This window comes from Entelurus aequoreus, linkage group LG14 (genome assembly GCF_033978785.1).
Source record: "Entelurus aequoreus isolate RoL-2023_Sb linkage group LG14, RoL_Eaeq_v1.1, whole genome shotgun sequence".
NCBI lineage: Eukaryota > Metazoa > Chordata > Actinopteri > Syngnathiformes > Syngnathidae > Entelurus > Entelurus aequoreus.
The window spans coordinates 5,395,525-5,416,664 of NC_084744.1; the positions used below are offsets into that span (position 1 = coordinate 5,395,525).

Here is a 21,140-nt window from a genome sequence, read left to right on the forward strand (position 1 = left end):
CTTCCTTACCTCGTCTGGCATGAGGGTACCTATGGACCTTCCTTACCTCGTCTGTCATGAGGGTACCTATGGACCTTCCTTACCTCGTCTGTCATGAGGGTACCTATGGACCTTCCTTACCTCGTCTGTCATGAGGGTACCTATGGACCTTCCTTACCTCGTCTGTCATGAGGGTACCTATGGACCTTCCTTACCTCGTCTGTCATGAGGGTACCTATGGACCTTCCTTACCTCGTCTGTCATGAGGGTAGCTATGGACCTTCTTTACCTCGTCTGTCATGAGGTTACCTATGGACCTTCCTTACCTCGTCTGTCATGAGGGTACCTATGGACCTTCCTTACCTCGTCTGTCATGAGGGTACCTATGGACCTTCCTTACCTCGTCTGTCATGGGGGTACCTATAGACCTTCCTTACCTCGTCTGTCATGAGGGTACCTATGGACCTTCCTTACCTCGTCTGTCATGAGGGTACCTATGGACGTTCCTTACCTCGTCTGTCATGAGGGTACCTATGGACCTTCCTTACCTCGTCTGTCATGAGGGTACCTATGGACCTTCCTTACCTCGTCTGTCATGAGGGTACCTATGGACCTTCCTGACCTCGTCTGTCATGAGGGTACCTATGGACCTTCCTGACCTCGTCTGTCATGAGGGTACCTATGGACCTTCCTTACCTCGTCTGTCATGAGGATACCTATGGACCTTCCTTACCTCGTCTGTCATGAGGGTACCTATGGACCTTCCTTACCTCGTCTGTCATGAGGGTACCTATGGACCTTCCTTACCTCGTCTGTCATGAGGGTACCTATGGACCTTCCTTACCTCGTCTGTCATGAGGGTACCTATGGACCTTCCTTACCTCGTCTGTCATGAGGGTAGCTATGGACCTTCTTTACCTCGTCTGTCATGAGGGTACCTATGGACCTTCCTTACCTCGTCTGTCATGAGGGTACCTATGGACCTTCCTTACCTCGTCTGCCATGAGGATACCTATGGACCTTCCTTACCTCGTCTGTCATGAGGGTACCTATGGACCTTCCTTACCTCGTCTGTCATGAGGGTACCTATGGACCTTCCTTACCTCGTCTGTCATGAGGGTTCCTATGGACCTTCCTTACCTCGTCTGTCATGAGGGTACCTATGGACCTTCCTTACCTCGTCTGTCATGAGGGTACCTATGGACCTTCTTTACCTCGTCTGTCATGAGGGTACCTATGGACCTTCCATACCTCGTCTGTCATGAGAGTACCTATGGACCTTCCTTACCTCGTCTGTCATGAGGGTACCTATGGACCTTCCTTACCTCGTCTGTCATGAGGGTACCTATGGACCTTCCATACCTCGTCTGTCATGAGAGTACCTATGGACCTTCCTTACCTCGTCTGTCATGAGGGCACCTATGGACCTTCCTTACCTCGTCTGTCATGTGGGTCGCTATGGACCTTCCTTACCTCGTCTGTCATGAGGGTACCTATGGACCTTCCTTACCTCGTCTGTCATGAGGGTACCTATGGACCTTCCTTACCTCGTCTGTCATGAGGGTACCTATGGACCTTCCTATCTCGTCTGTCATGAGGGCACCTATGGACCTTCCTTACCTCGTCTGTCATGAGGGTACCTATGGACCTTCCTTACCTCGTCTGTCATGAGGGTACCTATGGACTTTCCTGACCTCGTCTGTCATGAGGGTACCTATGGACCTTCCTATCTCGTCTGTCATGAGGGTCGGTATGGACCTTCCTTACCTCGTCTGTCATGAGGGTACCTATGGACATTCCTTACCTCGTCTGTAATGAGGGTACCTATGGACCTTTCTTACCTCGTCTGTCATGAGGGTACCTATGGACCTTCCTATCTCGTGGTACTGAGGACCTCTTCCAGGTGGTCCCAACAGAATAAAGAGAAACCTGAGGGCCAATGTGAAGAAACAAAACAGGTTTACAGAGCAGGAATGAAGACCTGATCAGTATTAGGTCACTAACCTTGTAGCGATGGGGACTTCAGCCAGTCCGGAGAGAAGAACTGCTGGTGAGAGTCGGACAAAAGCCACCACGGGTTTGTTGAGAAAGTCCAACTCCCCCACGAGTACGTTGCACGCCTCAGCACCAGGGGGGATCTTCTTCATGAAGTGAAGATCTGTCTGGAAGTAAAGTACAGGACTTGGATCTGAGTCAACTCAGAGGCCTCCTGACTTGGGTCTTAAACAGGCAGACTGTGGTCGGGACTTGGACCCGAGTGAATTCAGAGGCCTCCTGACTTGGGTCTTCAACAGGCGGACTGTGGTCGGGACTTGGACTTGAGTCAACTCAGAGGCCTCCTGACTTGGGTCTTCAACAGGCGGACTGTGGTCGGGACTTGGACTTGAGTCAACTCAGAGGCCTCCTGACTTGGGTCTTCAACAGGCGGACTGTGGTCCGGACTTGGACCCGAGTCCACTCAGAGGCCTCCTGACTTGGGTCTTCAACAGAAGGACTGTGGTCCGGACTTGAACCTGAGTCAACTCAGAGGCCTCCTGACTTGGGTCTTCAACAGGCGGACAGAGGCCTCCTGACTTGGGTCTTCAACAGGCGGACTGTTGTCGGGACTTGGACTTGAGTCAACTCAGAGGCCTCCTGACTTGGGTCTTCAACAGGCAGACTGTGGTCGGGACTTGGACCCGAGTCAACTCAGAGGCCTCCTGACTTGGGTCTTCAACAGGCGGACTGTGGTCCGGATTTGGACCTGAGTCAACTCAGAGGCCTCCTGACTTGGGTCTTCAACAGGCGGACAGAGGCCTCCTGACTTGGGTCTTCAACAGGCGGACTGTGGTCGGGATTTGGACTTGAGTCAACTCAGAGGCCTCCTGACTTGGGTCTTCAACAGGCAGACTGTGGTCGGGACTTGGACCCGAGTCAACTCAGAGGCCTCCTGACTTGGGTCTTCAACAGGCGGACTGTGGTCCGGATTTGGACCTGAGTCAACTCAGAGGCCTCCTGACTTGGGTCTTCAACAGGCGGACAGAGGCCTCCTGACTTGGGTCTTCAACAGGCGGACTGTGGTCGGGATTTGGACTTGAGTCAACTCAGAGGCCTCCTTACTTGGGTCTTCAACAGGCGGACTGTGGTCCAGACTTGGACTTGAGTCAACTCAGAGGCCTCCTGACTTGGGTCTTCAACAGGCGGACTGTGGTCCGGACTTGGACCAGAGTCAACTCAGAGGCCCCCTGACTTGGGTTTTCAACAGGCGGACAGAGGCCTCCTGACTTGGGTCTTCAACAGGTGGACTGTTGTCGGGACTTGGACTTGAGTCAACTCAGAGGCCTCTTGACTTGGGTTTTCAACAGGCAGACTGTGGTCGGGATTTGGACCCGAGTCAACTCAGAGGCCTCCTGACTTGGGTCTTCAACAGGCGGACTGTGGTCCCGACTTGGACCTGAGTCAACTCAGAGGCCTCTTGACTTTGGTCTTCAACAGGCGGACAGAGGCCTCCTGACTTGGGTCTTCAACAGGCGGACTGTGGTCGGGACTTGGACCCGAGTCAACTCAGAGGCCTCCTGACTTGGGTCTTCAACAGGCGGACTGTGGTACGGACTTGGACCCGAGTCTACTCAGAGGCCTCCTGACTTGGGGCTTCAACAGGCAGACTGTGGTCGGGACTTCGACCCGAGTCAACACAGATGCCTCCTGACTTGGGTCTTCAACAGGCGGACTGTGGTCCAGACTTGGACTCGAATAGACTCAAAGGCTTCCTGACTTGGGTCTTCAACAGGCGGACTGTTGTCGGGACTCGGACCTGAGTCAACTGTTGAAGACCCAAATTCCCGGTTTTCCCGAAATTCCAGGAATTCCATAATACCGTTTCTCAATTCAACATGTTATTACTTCAACATTTCTCCACCGATTTGAAAATTCCAACACCAATTATTTAAACATTTTCAAAACATTCACATTTTTTTCAGCATTTTCCAACAAATTCCCGCTTTTCCCGAAATTCCCAAAATGTCCATGAAATTCCCATCGAAAAGAATGGGATATTTTCAAAAGTACCACAACTTCCACATGTTTTATCCGATTCCAACTGTTCCAACTTCAAAATATTCAATATGTCCAAGAATTGTGTGATCTCTTTCAACAATTATTTAAAAAATTCCCGGATTTCCTAGAATTCTCCGTTTTTAGGGACATTTTCCCCATTCAAAATTAATTATCCATTTTTCAAACTTCCCCAATTCCCACATTTTTCAACCGATTCAAACTATTCCGCCTTCAACACATTCAATTCATCCTGGACATTCAAAATATAATTTTTCCAAGTTAAAAAAATTCCAGGAATTCCCAGAATTATCGGTTTTCCAAACCCTATTTTCACCCTTTTTTCTGGCAACTAGTCCTTCCACATTTTTCAACCCACTTCAACCGTTCCACCGTCAAATCATTCTTCTTAATCAAAACAAAAAATACAATTATTTTTTGAACTCGAAAAATTCCCGGTTTCTCAAAATTCCAGGAATTCCATAAAACTATTTCTCAATTCACCATGTTACTACTTTAACATTTCTCGATCGATTAGAAAAATTCCAACACCAATTATTTAAAGTCATTCAAAACATTACATTTTTTTTTAGCTTTGTCCAACAAATTCCCGTTTTTTCCGAAATTCCCAACATTTCCATGAAATTCCCATCGAAAAGAATGGGACATTTTTAAAAGTAACACAACTCCCACATTTTTTATCCAATTCAAATTGTTCAAACTTCAAAATATTCAATATGTCCAAGAATTGTGTGCTTTCTTTCAACAATTATTTAAAAAATTCCCGGATTTCCTAGAATTCTCCGTTTTTAGGGAAATGTTCCCCATTCAAAATGAATTATGCATTTTTCAAACTTCCCCAATTCCCACATTTTTCAACCGATTCAAACTATTCCACCTTCAACACATTCAATTCATCCTGGAAATTCAAAATATAATTTTTCCAAGTTCAAAAAAATTCCAGGAATTCCCAGAATTATCGGTTTTCCAAACCCTATTTTCACCCTTTTTTCTGGCAACTACTCCTTCCACATTTTTCAACCCACTTCAACCGTTCCACCGTCAAATCATTCTTCTTAATCAGGACAAAAAATTGATATGTTTTTTGAACCGGAAAAATTCCCGGTTTCTCGAAATTCCAGGAATTCCATAAAACTATTTCTCAATTCAACATGTTACTACTTTGACATTTCTCGATCGATTTGAAAAATTCCAACACCAATTATTTAAATTCATTCAAAACATTCAAATTGTTTTAAGCGTTTTCCAACAAATTCCCGTTTTTCCCGAAATTCCCAACATTTCAATGAAATTCCCATTGAAAAGAATGGGACATTTTTAAAAGTAACACAACTCCCACATTTTTTATCCGATTCAAATCGTTCAAACTTCAAAATATTCGATATGTTCAAGAATTGTGTGCTCTCTTTCAACAATTATTTAAAAAAAATTCCCGGATTTCCTAGAATTCCCAGCTTTAAGGGGTATTTTCCCCATTCAAAATGAATTATCCATTTTTCAAACTTCCCCAATTCCCACATTTTTCAACCGATTCAAACTCTTTCACCTTCAACACATTAAATTTATCCTGGACATTCAAAATATAATTTTTCCAAGTTCAAAAAAATTCCAGGAATTCCCAGAATTATCGGTTTTCCAAACCCTATTTTCACCCTTTTTTCTGGCAACTACTCCTTCCACATTTTTCAACCCACTTCAACCGTTCCACCGTCAAATCATTCTTCTTAATCAGGACAAAAAATTAATATGTTTTTTGAACTGGAAAAATTCCCGGTTTCTCGAAATTCCAGGAATTCCATAAAACTATTTCTCAATTCAACATGTTACTACTTTAACATTTCTCGATCGATTTGAAAAATTCCAACACCAATTATTTAAAGTCATTCAAAACATTACATTTTTTTTTAGCTTTGTCCAACAAATTCCCGTTTTTTCCGAAATTCCCAACATTTCCATGAAATTCCCATCGAAAAGAATGGGACATTTTTAAAAGTAACACAACTCCCACATTTTTTATCCAATTCAAATTGTTCAAACTTCAAAATATTCAATATGTCCAAGAATTGTGTGCTTTCTTTCAACAAGTATTTTAAAAATTCCCGGATTTCCTAGAATTCTCTGTTTTTAGGGACATTTTCCCCATTCAAAATGAATTATCCATTTTTCAAACTTCCCCAATTCCCACATTTTTCAACCGATTCAAACTATTCCACTTTCAACACATTCAATTCATCCTGGACATTCAAAATATAATTTTTCCAAGTTCAAAAAAATTCCAGGAATTCCCAGAATTATCGGTTTTCCAAACCCTATTTTCACCCTTTTTTCTGGCAACTACTCCTTCCACATTTTTCTACCCACTTCAACCTTTCCACCGTCAAATCATTCTTCTTAATCAAAACAAAAAATACAACTATTTTTTGAACTCGAAAAATTCCCGGTTTCTCAAAATTCCAGGAATTCCATAAAACAATTTTTCAATTCAACATGTTACAACTTCAAAATTTTTCGATCGATTTGAAAAATTCCAACACCAATTATTTAATCTTATTCAAAACATTACATTTTTTTTTTAGCTTTGTCCAACAAATTCCTGTTTTTTCCCGAAATTCCCAACATTTCCATGAAATTCCCATCGAAAAGAATGGGACATTTTTAAAAGTAACACAACTCCCACATTTTTTATCCAATTCAAATTCTTCAAACTTCAAAATATTCAATATATCCAAGAATTGTGTGCTTTCTTTCAACAATTATTTAAAAAATTCCCGTATTTCCTAGAATTCTCCGTTTTTAGGGACATTTTCCCCATTCAAAATAAATTATCCATTTTTCAAACTTCCCCAATTCCGACATTTTTCAACCGATTCAAACTATTCCACCTTCAACACATTCAATTCTTTCTGGACATTCAAAATATAATTTTTCCAAGTTCAAAAAAATTCCAGGAATTCCCAGAATTATCGGTTTTCCAAACCCTATTTTCACCCTTTTTTCTGGCAACTACTCCTTCCACATTTTTCAATCCACTTCAACCTTTCCACCGTCAAATCATTCTTCTTAATCAGGACAAAAAATTAATATGTTTTTTGAACTGGAAAAATTCCCGGTTTCTCAAAATTCCAGGAATTCCATAAAACTATTTCTCAATTCAACATGTTACTACTTCAACATTTCTCGATCGATTTGAAAAATTCCAACACCAATTATTTAAACTCATTCAAAACATTCAAATTGTTTTAAGCGTTGTCCAAAAAATTCCCGTTTTTCCCGAAATTCCCAACATTTCAATGAAATTCCCATTGAAAAGAATGGGACATTTTTAAAAGTAACACAACTCCCACATTTTTTATCCGATTCAAATCGTTCAAACTTCAAAATATTCGATATGTTCAAGAATTGTGTGCTCTCTTCCAACAATTATTTTAAAAAAATTCCCGTATTTCCTAGAATTCCCAGCTTTAAGGGGTATTTTCCCCATTCAAAATGAATGATGTGTCACGACTTGGTCCTTGGCGTGGATTGTTTTTCCGTGGTGCAAAGCAACTTAACTGGACATGACGTGCAGGTGAGGACATGTTTTAATATTTGAACTCAAAAGGCTCAAAAGGGTATAAACAAAAGGCGCTCACAGAGGAGGTAACAAACTTGGCTATGAAACAAAAGACATGCACTTGGGCATAAAAACTATAAACATTAAATCAAAACTTACTTGGCATGAGATGAAACAAGAACTATGGTAAACAGGTACAGAGCATAAATTTGTGTGGAGAAGCTGTGATGTCGCCAGGACGAACAACAGAAACAGAAAAGCTTATATAGTGACATGATAAGTGAAAACAGGTGCGTGACTAACCGTGAACAGGTGTGTGACATGACAATGTGAACCAGGTGAAACTAATGGTTGCTATGGTGACAAAGCAAGGGAGTGAAGACAAGAACTAAAAAGTGTCCAAAAACCAAGCAAAACAAAAACAAGATCAACACAGACATGATTGATTGATTGAGACTTTTATTAGTAGGTTGCACAGTGAAGTACATATTCCGTACAATTGACCACTAAATGGTAACACCCGAATAAGTTTTTCAACTTGTTTAAGTCGGGGTCCACTTAAATTGATTCATGATACAGATATATACTATCATATATACTATCATCATAATACAGTCATCACACAAGATAATCACATTGAATTATTTACATTATTTACAATCAGGAGTGTGGAGGGGGGGTGGGGTGGGGGGGGGGGTGGGATATGGACATCAAGTAGTGGACATAGAGAGAGAGAGAGAGAGAGAGAGAGAGAGATCAGAAGGCATAAGAAAAAGAATCTGCATTTGATTGTTTACATTTGATTATTAGCAATCCGGGGAGGGTGTTAGTTTAGGGTTGTAGCTGCCTGGAGGTGAACTTTTATAGCGGTTTTGAAGGAGGATAGAGATGCCCTTTCTTTTATACCTGTTGGGAGCGCATTCCACATTGATGTGGCATAGAAAGAGAATGAGTTAAGACCTTTGTTAGTTCGGAATCTGGGTTTAACGTGGTTAGTGGAGCACCCCCTGGTGTTGTGGTTATGGCGGTCATTTACGTTAAGGAAGTAGTTTGACATGTACTTCGGTATCAGGGAGGTGTAGCGGATTTTATAGACTAGGCTCAGTGCAAGTTGTTTAACTCTGTCCTCCACCTTGAGCCAGCCCACTTTAGAGAAGTGTGTAGGAGTGAGGTGGGATCTGGGGTGGAGGTCTAGACATTTTTCAAACTTCCCCAATTCCCACATTTTTCAACCGATTCAAACCATTCCACCTTCAACACATTAAATGTATCCTGGAAATTCAAAATATAATTTTTCCAAGTTAAAAAAAATTCCAGGAATTCCCAGAATTATCGGTTTTCCAAACCCTATTTTCACCCTTTTTTCTGGCAACTAGTCCTTCCACATTTTTCAACCCACTTCAACCTTTCCACCATCAAATCATTCTTCTTAATCAAAACAAAAAAAAAAAATATTTTTTGAACTCGAAAAATTCCCGGTTTCTCGAAATTCCAGGAATTCCATAAAACTATTTCTCAATTCAACATGTTACTACTTCAACATTTCTCGATCGATTTGAAAAATTCCAACACCAATTATTTAAACTCATTCAAAACATTCAAATTGTTTTAAGCGTTGTCCAACTAATTCCCCTTTTTCCAGAAATTCCCAACATTTCAATGAAATTCCCATCGAAAAGAATGGGACATTTTTAAAAGTAACACAACTCCCACATTTTTTATCCAATTCAAATTGTTCAAACTTCAAAATATTCAATATGTCCAAGAATTGTGTGCTTTCTTTCAACAATTATTTAAAAAATTCCCGGATTTCCTAGAATTCTCCGTTTTTAGGGAAATTTTCCCCATTCAAAATGAATTATGCATTTTTCAAACTTCCCCAATTCCCACATTTTTCAACCGATTCAAACCATTCCACCTTCAACACATTAAATGTATCCTGGAAATTCAAAATATAATTTTTCCAAGTTAAAAAAAATTCCAGGAATTCCCAGAATTATCGGTTTTCCAAACCCTATTTTCACCCTTTTTTCTGGCAACTAGTCCTTCCACATTTTTCAACCCACTTCAACCTTTCCACCATCAAATCATTCTTCTTAATCAAAACAAAAAAAAAAAATATTTTTTGAACTCGAAAAATTCCCGGTTTCTCGAAATTCCAGGAATTCCATAAAACTATTTCTCAATTCAACATGTTACTACTTCAACATTTCTCGATCGATTTGAAAAATTCCAACACCAATTATTTAAACTCATTCAAAACATTCAAATTGTTTTAAGCGTTGTCCAACTAATTCCCCTTTTTCCAGAAATTCCCAACATTTCAATGAAATTCCCATCGAAAAGAATGGGACATTTTTAAAAGTAACACAACTCCCACATTTTTTATCCGATTCAAATCGTTCAAACTTCAAAATATTCGATATGTTCAAGAATTGTGTGCTCTCTTTCAACAATTATTTTAAAAAAATTCCCGGATTTCCTAGAATTCCCAGCTTATAGGGGCATTTTCCCCATTCAAAATGAATTATGCATTTTTCAAACTTCCCCAATTCCCACATTTTTCAACCAATTCAAACTATTCCACCTTCAACACATTCGATTCATCCTGGAAATTCGAACTATTATTTTTCCAAGTTAAATTTTTTTCCAGGAATTCCCAGAATTCTCAGTTCTCCAAAACCTATTTTCACCCTTTTTTCTGTCGACTACTCCTTCCACATTGTTCAACCCACTTCAACCATTCTACCGTTAAATCATTCCTCTTAATTAGAACAAAAAATTTAATTGTTTTTGAACGGGAAAAATTCCCGGTTTTCCCGAAATTCCAGTAATTCAATAATGCCATTTCTCAATTCCACATGTTACTATTTCAACATTTCCCCACCGATTTGAAATATTCTAATACCAACCATTTTCCACATTCACATTTTTTTAACATTTTCAAAAAAATTCCCGCTTTTCCCGAAATTCCAACATTTCCATGAAATTCCCATTAAAAAGAATGGGAAATTTTTCAAAGTTCCACAACTCCCACATTGTTTATCCGATTCAAATCGTTCGAACTTCAAAATATTCAATCTGTTCAATAATTGTGTGCTCTCTTTCAACAATAATTTTAAAAAAAATTCCCGGATTTCCTAGAATTCCCAATTTTTAGGGACATTTTCCCCATTCAAAATAAATTATCCATTATCCAGAATTATCGGTTTTCCAAACCCTATTTTCACCCTTTTTTCTGGCAACTACTCCTTCCACATTTTTCAACCCACTTCAACCTTTCCACCGTCAAATCATTCTTCTTAATCAGGACAAAAAATTAATATGTTTTTTGAACTGGAAAAATTCCCGGTTTCTCGAAATTCCAGGAATTCCATAAAACTATTTCTCAATTCAACATGTTACTACTTTAACATTTCTCGATCGATTTGAAAAATTCCAACACCAATTATTTGAACTCATTCAAAAAATTACATTTTTTTTAGCTTTGTCCAACAAATTCCCGTTTTTTCCGAAATTCCCAACATTTCCATGAAATTCCCATCGAAAAGAATGGGACATTTTTAAAAGTAACACAACTCCCACATTTTTTATCCAATTCAAATTGTTCAAACTTCAAAATATTCAATATATCCAAGAATTGTGTGCTTTCTTTCAACAATTATTTAAAAAGTTCCCGGATTTCCTAGAATTCTCCGTTTTTAGGGACATTTTCCCCTTTCAAAATGAATTATCCATTTTTCAAACTTCCCCAATTCCCACATTTTTCAACCGATTCAAACTATTCCACCTTCAACACATTCAATTCATTCTGGACATTCAAAATATAATTTTTCCAAGTTCAAAAAAATTCCAGAAATTCCCAGAATTATCGGTTTTCCAAACCCTATTTTCACCCTTTTTTCTGGCAACTACTCCTTCCACATTTTTCAACCCACTTCAACCTTTCCACCATCAAATCATTCTTCTTAATCAGGACAAAAAATTAATATGTTTTTTGAACTGGAAAAATTCCCGGTTTCTCAAAATTCCAGGAATTCCATAAAACTATTTCTCAATTCAACATGTTACTACTTCAACATTTCTCGATCGATTTGAAAAATTCCAACACCAATTATTTAAACTCATTCAAAACATTCAAATTGTTTTAAGCGTTGTCCAAAAAATTCCCGTTTTTCCCGAAATTCCCAACATTTCAATGAAATTCCCATTGAAAAGAATGGGACATTTTTAAAAGTAACACAACTCCCACATTTTTTATCCGATTCAAATCGTTCAAACTTCAAAATATTCGATATGTTCAAGAATTGTGTGCTCTCTTTCAACAATTATTTTAAAAAAATTCCCGGATTTCCTAGAATTCCCAGCTTTAAGGGGTATTTTCCCCATTCAAAATGAATTATACATTTTTCAAACTTCCCCAATTCCCACATTTTTCAACCGATTCAAACCATTCAACCTTCAACACATTCAATTTATCCTGTAAATTCAAAATATAATTTTTCCAAGTTCAAAAAAATTCCAGGAATTCCCAGAATTATCGGTTTTCCAAACCCTATTTTCACCCTTTTTTCTGGCAACTACTCCTTCCACCTTATTCAACCCACTTCAACCTTTCCACAGTCAAATCATTCTTCTTAATCAGGATAAAAAATTAATATGTTTTTTGAACTGGAAAAATTCCCGCTTTTCCCGAAATTCCAGTAATTCCGTAATACCATTTCTCAATTCAACATGTTACTACTTCAACATTTCTCAACCTATTAAAAAAATTCCAACACCAATTATTTAAACTCATTCATAACATTTACATTTTTTTAACATTTTCCAACAAATTCCCGCTTTTACCGAAATTTCCAAAATGTCCATGAAATTCCCATTAAAAAGAATGGGACATTTTTCAAAGTTCCACAACTCCCACATTTTTTATCCGATTCAAACCGTTCCAACTTCAAAATATTCAGCCTGTTCAGGAATTGTGTGCTCTCTTTCAACAATTATAAAACAACATTCCCAGATTTCCTGGAATTCTCAGTTTTTAGGGACATTTTCCCCATTCAAAATGAATGATCCATTTTTCAAACTTCCACAATTCCCACAATCAACTAATTCAAACCATTCCACCTTCAACACATCCCATTCATCCTGCACCCTCAACAAATTTCCAGGAATTCCTGTTCTTTCCTAACACTATTTCCAACATTTTTTAAGTGTGATGACTCCTTTCACATGTGTCAACCCATTTCAACCACTCCACTGTCAAAACATTCCTCTTAGTCAGGAAAAAAACAACAAGTTGGTTTAAGAACTTGAAAAATTCCAGGTTTTCCCGAAATTCCGTAATACCATTTCTCAATTAAAAACTGTTACTACTTCAACATTTCTTGACCAATTTAAACAATTCCAACACCAACCAATTCAGCTCATTCATGACATTCCTGCTACTAATCATAAAAAAAAAAAAAAAAAAAAAAAATCCAAAATTTCCAGGAAGTTCCCATCGAAATGAATGGGATATTTTTCCAAGTTTCACAATTCCCACATTTTTCGACCTATTCAAACTATTCCATCTTCAACACATTCAATTCATCCTGGACATTCAAAACATAATTTTTCCAAGTTAAAAAAATTCCAGGAATTCCCAGAAATATCGGTTTTCCAAACCCTATTTTCACCATTTTTTTTCTGGCAACTACTCCGTCCACATTGTTCAACCCACTTGAACTGTTCCACTGTCAAACCATTCTTCTTAATCAGGACAAAAAATTAATTTCTCGAATTTCTCGAAATTCCAGGAATTCCATAACACTATTTCTCTATTCAACATGTTACTACTTCAACATTTATCCACCGATTTGAAAAATTCCAACACCAACCATTTCAACTCATTCAGAATTTTTGTAGAATTCCTGCTTTTCCTGAAATTTCCATGAAATTTCCATTAAAAACAATGGGAATTTTTTTTAAACTACCACAACTCCCACATTGTTTCATCCGATTCCAACTGTTCCAAATTCAAAATATTCAGCCTGCTCAGGAATTGTGTAATCTTTTTCAACAATTATAAAAAAAATTCCCGGATTTCCTAGAATTCTCAGTTTTTAGGGACATTTTCCCCATTCAAAATGAATTATCCATTTTTGAAACTTCCACAAGTCCCACATTTGTCAACCGATTCAAACTATTCCACCTTCAACACATTCCATTCATCCAGGACCCTCAACAAATTTCCAGGAAATGCTGTTCTTTCCTAACACTATTTCCAACATTTTTTAGTGCGATGACTCCTTTCACATTTGTCAACCCATTTCAACCGCTCCACTGTCAAAACATTCCTCTTAGTCAGGACAAAAAAACAAGTTGGTTTAAGAACTTAAAAAATTCCAGGTTTTCCCGAAATTCCGTAATACCATTTCTCAATTAAAAAACTGTCACTACTTCAACATTTCTTGACCAATTTAAACAATTCCAACACCAACCAATTCAGCTCATTCATGACATTCCTGCTACTAATCATACAAAAAAAAAAAAAAAAGTTTTTTCCCAAAATTTCCAGGAAGTTCCCATCGAAATGAATGGGATATTTTTCCAAGTTTCACAATTCCCACATGTTTTGACCTATTCAAACTATTCCATCTTCAACACATTCAATTCATCCTGGACATTCAAAACATAATTTTTCCAAGTTAAAAAAATTCCAGGAATTCCCAGAAAGATCGGTTTTCCAAACCCTATTTTCACCATTTTTTTCTGGCAACTACTCCGTCCACATTTTTCAACCCACTTGAACTGTTCCACCGTCAAACCATTCTTCTTAATCAGGATAAAAAATTAATTTCTCGAATTTCTCGAAATTCCAGGAATTCCATAACACTATTTCTCTATTCAACATGTTACTACTTCAACATTTATCCACCGATTTGAAAAATTCCAACACCAACCATTTCAACTCATTCAGAATTTTTGTAGAATTCCTGCTTTTCCTGAAATTTCCATGAAATTTTCATTTAAAACAATGGGAAATGTTTTAAAGTACCACAACTCCCACATTGTTTCATCCGATTCCAACTGTTCCAACTTCAAAATATTCAGCCTGCTCAGGAATTGTGTAATCTTTTTCAACAATTATAAAAAAAATTCCCGGATTTCCTAGAATTCTCAGTTTTTAGGGACATTTTCCCCATTCAAAATGAATTATCCATTTTTGAAACTTCCACAAGTCCCACATTTGTCAACCGATTCAAACTATTCCACCTTCAACACATTCCATTCATCCTGCACCTTCAACAAATTTCCAGGAATTCCTGTTCTTTCCTAACACTATTTCCAACCTTTTTTAGTGCGATGACTCCTTTCACATTTTTCAACCCATTTCAACCGCTCCACTGTCAAAACATTCCTCTTAGTCAGGACAAAAAAAACAAGTTGGTTTAAGAACTTTGAAAATTCCAGGTTTTCCCGAAATTCCGTAACACCATTTCTCAATTAAAAACTGTCACTACTTCAACATTTCTTGACCGATTTAAAGAATTCCAACACCAACCAATTCCGCTCATTCAGGACATTCCTGCTACCAATCATTAAAAAAATAAATAAATAAATAAAAAATCCAAAATTTCCAGGAATTTCCCATTGAAATGAATGGGATATTTTTCCAAGTTCCACAATTCCCACATTTTTCGACCTATTCAACCCATTCCAACATCAACACATTCCACTCCTCCTGGACATTCAAACTAACACTTTCCCAAGTTTTCCTGGAAATTCAAACTCTTCAACATTCAAACCATTCCAACATTCAAACTATGCAGCATCGGAGCGTTCGCACCTCATCTAGTTAGTTCCTACATTGTGATGGCAGAAGCGTACATATTTGATTAGGATTATAACGTAAAGGCGCTTCACGATGAAGAGGATTGATATTGTGGATAACCTCTGCCATAGAGACAATGACATAATGATGTTGTACTTCTTCACACTTTGACCCGCACAAAAAGGTCAGTCATACGCATTATTCATGAGCTTTAAATGGGGAGGCTTTTATTTTTATCAGTCAATGCATGTTGTCACATATTACATTCTCATAATCCTAATCACATGCTAAATATATACTGGAAGGACATTCTTTTTTAAATGCACCATGTTGATGGCTGGCATCACATAGATGTCACTTAGTAATACTGCATTACAATAAAATACAATAGATGTCACTTAGTAATACTGCAGTACAATACAATCACATAGATGTCACTTAGTAATACTGCAGTACAATACAATCACATAGATGTCACTTAGTAATACTGCAGTACAATACAATCACATAGATGTCACTTAGTAATACTGCAGTACAATACAATCACATAGATGTCACTTAGTAATACTGCAGTACAATACAATCACATAGATGTCACTTAGTAATACTGCAGTACAATACAATCACATAGATGTCACTTAGTAATACTGCATTACAATACAATCACATAGATGTCACTTAGTAATACTGCAGTACAATACAATCACATAGATGTCACTTAGTAATACTGCAGTACAATACAATCACATAGATGTCACTTAGTAATACTGCATTACAATACAATCACATAGATGTCACTTAGTAATACTGCATTACAATACAATCACATAGATGTCACTTAGTAATACGGCATTACAATACAATAGAATAGATGTCACTTAGTAATACTGCATTAGAATAGAATAGAATAGAATAGATGTCACTTAGTAATACTGCAGTACAATAGCATCACATAGATGTCACTTAGTAATACTGCATTACAATAGAATAGAATAGAAAGTACATCAGGGGTGCACGGAAAAATAGATTCACAGCTGAATCGCAATTCTTAATTGATTCATAATTTATTAAAAAAAATATATATATATATTTTTTTATAAGAATACATTAAAAAAAAAATGTTCGTTCCTTCGTTCGTTCCTTCGTTCGTTCGTTCCTTCGTTCCTCCGTTCCTTCCTCCGTTCCTTCGTCCGTTCCTTCGTTCGTTCCTTCGTTCGTTCCTTCGTTCGTTCCTTCGTTCGTTCCTTCGTTCGTTCCTTCGTTCGTTCCTTCGTTCGTTCCTTCGTTCGTTCCTTCGTTCGTTCCTTCGTTCGTTCCTTCGTTCGTTCCTGCGTTCGTTCCTGCGTTCGTTCCTTCGTTCTTTCCTTCATTCTTTCCTTCGTTCTTTCCTTCGTTCTTTCCTTCGTTCGTTCCTACGTTCGTTCGTTCGTTCGTTCCTACGTTCGTTCCTTCGTTCCTTCGTTCCTCCCTCCGTTCGTTCGTTCGTTCCTTCCTTTCTTCGTTTGTTCCTTCGTTTGTCCGTTCGTTCCTTTGTTCTTTCCTTCGTTCTTTCCTTCGTTCTTTCCTTCGTTCTTTCCTTCGTTCGTTCCTACGTTCGTTCGTTCGTTCCTACGTTCGTTCCTTCGTTCCTTCGTTCCTTCGTTCCTCCCTCCGTTCGTTCGTTCGTTCCTTCCTTTCTTCGTTTGTTCGTTCTTTCCTTCGTTCTTTCCTTCGTTCTTTCCTTCGTTCTTTCCTTCGTTCTTTCCTTCGTTCTTTCCTTCGTTCGTTCCTACGTTCGTTCCTTCGTTCCTACGTTCGTTCCTTCGTTCCTTCGTTCCTCCCTCCGTTCGTTCGTTCGTTCCTTCCTTTCTTCGTTTGTTCCTTCGTTTGTTCGTTCGTTCCTTCGTTCTTTCCTTCGTTCTTTCCTTCGTTCGTTCCTACGTTCGTTCCTACGTTCGTTCCTACGTTCGTTCCTTCGTTCCTACGTTCGTTCCTTCGTTCCTTCGTTCCTCCCTCCGTTCGTTCCTCCCTCCGTTCGTTCCACATCCACATTATTGAAGAGTACCTTGCTTAAATCCACATTATTGAAGAGTACCTTGCTTAAATCCACATTATTGAAGTGTACCTTGCTTAAATCCACATTATTGAAGTGTACCTTGCTTAAATCCACATTATTGAAGTGTACCTTGCTTAAATCCACATTATTGAAGTGTACCTTGCTTAAATCCACATTATTGAAGTGTACCTTGCTTAAATCCACATTATTGAAGAGTACCTTGCTTAAATCCACATTATTGAAGTGTACCTTGCTTAAATCCACATTATTGAAGTGTACCTTGCTTAAATCCACATTATTGAAGTGTACCTTGCTTAAATCCACATTATTGAAGTGTACCTTGCTTAAATCCACATTATTGAAGAGTACCTTGCTTAAATCCACATTATTGAAGAGTACCTTGCTTAAATCCACATTATTGAAGTGTACCTTGCTTAAATCCACATTATTGAAGTGTACCTTGTTTAAATCCACATTATTGAAGAGTACCTTGCTTAAATCCACATTATTGAAGTGTACCTTGCTTAAATCCACATTATTGAAGAGTACCTTGCTTAAATCCACATTATTGAAGTGTACCTTGCTTAAATCCACATTATTGAAGAGTACCTTGCTTAAATCCACATTATTGAAGAGTACCTTGCTTAAATCCACATTATTGAAGAGTACCTTGCTTAAATCCACATTATTGAAGAGTACCTTGCTTAAATCCACATTATTGAAGAGTACCTTGCTTAAATCCACATTATTGAAGTGTACCTTGCTTAAATCCACATTATTGAAGAGTACCTTGCTTAAATCCACATTATTGAAGAGTACCTTGCTTAAATCCACATTATTGAAGTGTACCTTGCTTAAATCCACATTATTGAAGAGTACCTTGCTTAAATCCACATTATTGAAGTGTACCTTGCTTAAATCCACATTATTGAAGTGTACCTTGTTTAAATCCACATGTTTGAAGTGTACCTTGCTTAAATCCACAGAAGTGTTTTCTCTGCTGGCGTCCTCTTTCCCATCTGGAGCTGCTAAATGACACTGTGATGATGTCATCTGACCTGGATGAGGGTTAGAGTTAGCATACTATTATTATATTAGTATTATACTTTTATTACACTATGATGTCATCTGACCTGGATAAGGGTTAGAGTTAGCATACTATTATTATATTAGTATTATACTTGTATTACCCTAAGATGTCATCTAACCTGGATACGGGTTATAGTTATTATATTATTATATTATGTTTATTATTATACTATTATTATACTATTATGATGTCATTTGACCTGCACAAGGGTTAAAGTTATTATACTAGTATTATATTAATATTACACTTGTATTATACTATTATGACATTATCTGACCTGCACAAAGGTTAGAGTTATTATACTATTATTATAAAATTGTTATACTATTATTATACTATTATGACATCACCTGACCTGGATAAGGGTTAAAGTTATTATACTATTATTATACTATTATTACCCTATTATGAGGTAATATGATCTGCACAAGGGTTAGTTATTACACTATTGGTATACTATTATTATAATATAATATACAATTATTATACAATTAATATACTAATATTATATTATTATAATATGATGTCATCTGATCTGCACAAGGGTTAGAGTTGTTATACTATTATTATATTAGTATTATACTTGTATTATACTATTATGACATTACCTGACCTGGATAGGGCTTAGAGTTATTATACTACTATTATACTATTATTATACTATTATTATACTATTATTATACTAGTTTTATACTATTATGAGGTCCTCTGACCTGGATAAGGGTCAGAGTTATTATACCATTATTATATTATTATTATACTATTGTTATACTGTTATTATACTTGTATGATGTAATTTGACCTGGATGAGGTTTAGAGTTATTATACTATTATTACACTATTATTAAGCTATTGTTATACTACTATTATGTCACCCGACCTGCACAAGGGTTAGAGTTATTATACTATTGTTATACTATAAGTATGCTATACGATACTATCAGATAGTCTACTTCCTAACCAAAGATGAGGATATCCCCACTAAAGTCAGATACTGTAGGTCCTTCACTAAAGTCAGATAGTCTACTTCATAACCAAAGATGAGGAGCATCCTCACTACAGTCAGATACTGTAGGTCCTTCACTATAGTCAGATAGTCTACTTCATAACCAAAGATGAGGAGCATCCTCACTAAAGTCAGATACTGTAGGTCCTTCACTATAGTCAGATAGTCTACTTCATAACCAAAGATGAGGAGCATCCTCACTAAAGTCAGATACTGTAGGTCCTTCACTATAGTCAGATAGTCTACTTCATAACCAAAGATGAGGAGCATCCTCACTAAAGTCAGATACTGTAGGTCCTTCACTATAGTCAGATAGTCTACTTCATAACCAAAGATGAGGAGCATCCTCACTAAAGCCAGATACTGTAGGTCCTTCACTATAGTCAGATAGTCTACTTCATAACCAATGATGAGGAGCATCCTCACTACAGTCAGATACTGTAGGTCCTTCACTATAGTCAGATAGTCTACTTCACAACCAAAGATGAGGAGCATCCTCACTAAAGTCAGATACTCTAGGTCCTTCACTATAGTCAGATAGTCTACTTCATAACCAAAGATGAGGAGCATCCTCACTAAAGTCAGATACTGTAGGTCCTTCACTATAGTCAGATAGTCTACTTCATAACCAAAGATGAGGAGCATCCTCACTATAGTCAGATAGTCTACTTCATAACCAAAGATGAGGAGCATCCTCACTAAAGTCAGATACTGTAGGTCCTTCACTATAGTCAGATAGCCTACTTCATAACCAAAGATGAGGAACATCCTCACTAAAGTCAGATAGTCTACTTCATAATCAAAGATGAAGAGCATCCTCACTACAGTCAGATACTGTAGGTCCTTCACTATAGTCAGATAGTCCACTTCATAACCAAAGATGAGGAGCATCCTCACTAAAGTCAGATAGTCTACTTCATAACCAAAGATGAGGAGCATCCTCACTAAAGTCAGATACTGTAGGTCCTTCACTATAGTCAGATAGTCTACTTCATAACCAAAGATGAGGAGCATCCTCACTAAAGTCAGATAGTCTACTTCATAACCAAAGATGAGGAGCATCCTCACTAAAGTCAGATAGTCTACTTCATAACCAAAGATGAGGAGCATCCTCACTAAAGTCAGATACTGTAGGTCCTTCACTATAGTCAGATAGTCTACTTCATAACCAAAGATGAGGAGCATCCTCACTAAAGTCAGATACTGTAGGTCCTTCACTATAGTCAGATAGTCTACTTCATAACCAATGATGAGGAGCATCCTCACTAAAGTCAGATACTGTAGGTCCTTCACTATAGTCAGATAGTCTACTTCATAACCAAAGATGAGGAGCATCCTCACTAAAGTCAGATACTGTAGGTCCTTCACTATAGTCAGATAGTCTACTTCATAACCAAAGATGAGGAGCATCCTCACTAAAGTCAGATACTGTAGGTCCTTCACTATAGTCAGATAGTCTACTTCATAACCAAAGATGAGGAGCATCCTCACTAAAGTCAGATACTCTAGGTCCTTCACTATAGTCAGATAGTCTACTTCATAACCAAAGATGAGGAGCATCCTCACTAAAGTCAGATACTGTAGGTCCTTCACTATAGTCAGATAGTCTAC

The 21,140-nt window shown here is 37.8% G+C and overlaps 1 protein-coding gene across 3 annotated transcripts in view; it reads right to left on the reverse strand.

Annotated features, from left to right (window-relative positions):
* LOC133664322 (sodium-driven chloride bicarbonate exchanger-like) overlaps nt 1-21,140 on the reverse strand; it is a 337,500-nt gene that overhangs the window by 39,067 nt on the left and 277,293 nt on the right. For all 3 annotated transcript variants that reach the window (XM_062068831.1, XM_062068830.1, XM_062068835.1), the window contains 3 exons: nt 18,403-18,491; nt 1,984-2,141; nt 1,821-1,908 (listed from right to left, as the gene is read on the reverse strand). In XM_062068831.1, the coding sequence (XP_061924815.1) occupies nt 1,821-1,908; nt 1,984-2,141; nt 18,403-18,491 (335 nt within the window). The remainder of the gene's footprint in view (nt 1-1,820; nt 1,909-1,983; nt 2,142-18,402; nt 18,492-21,140) is intronic.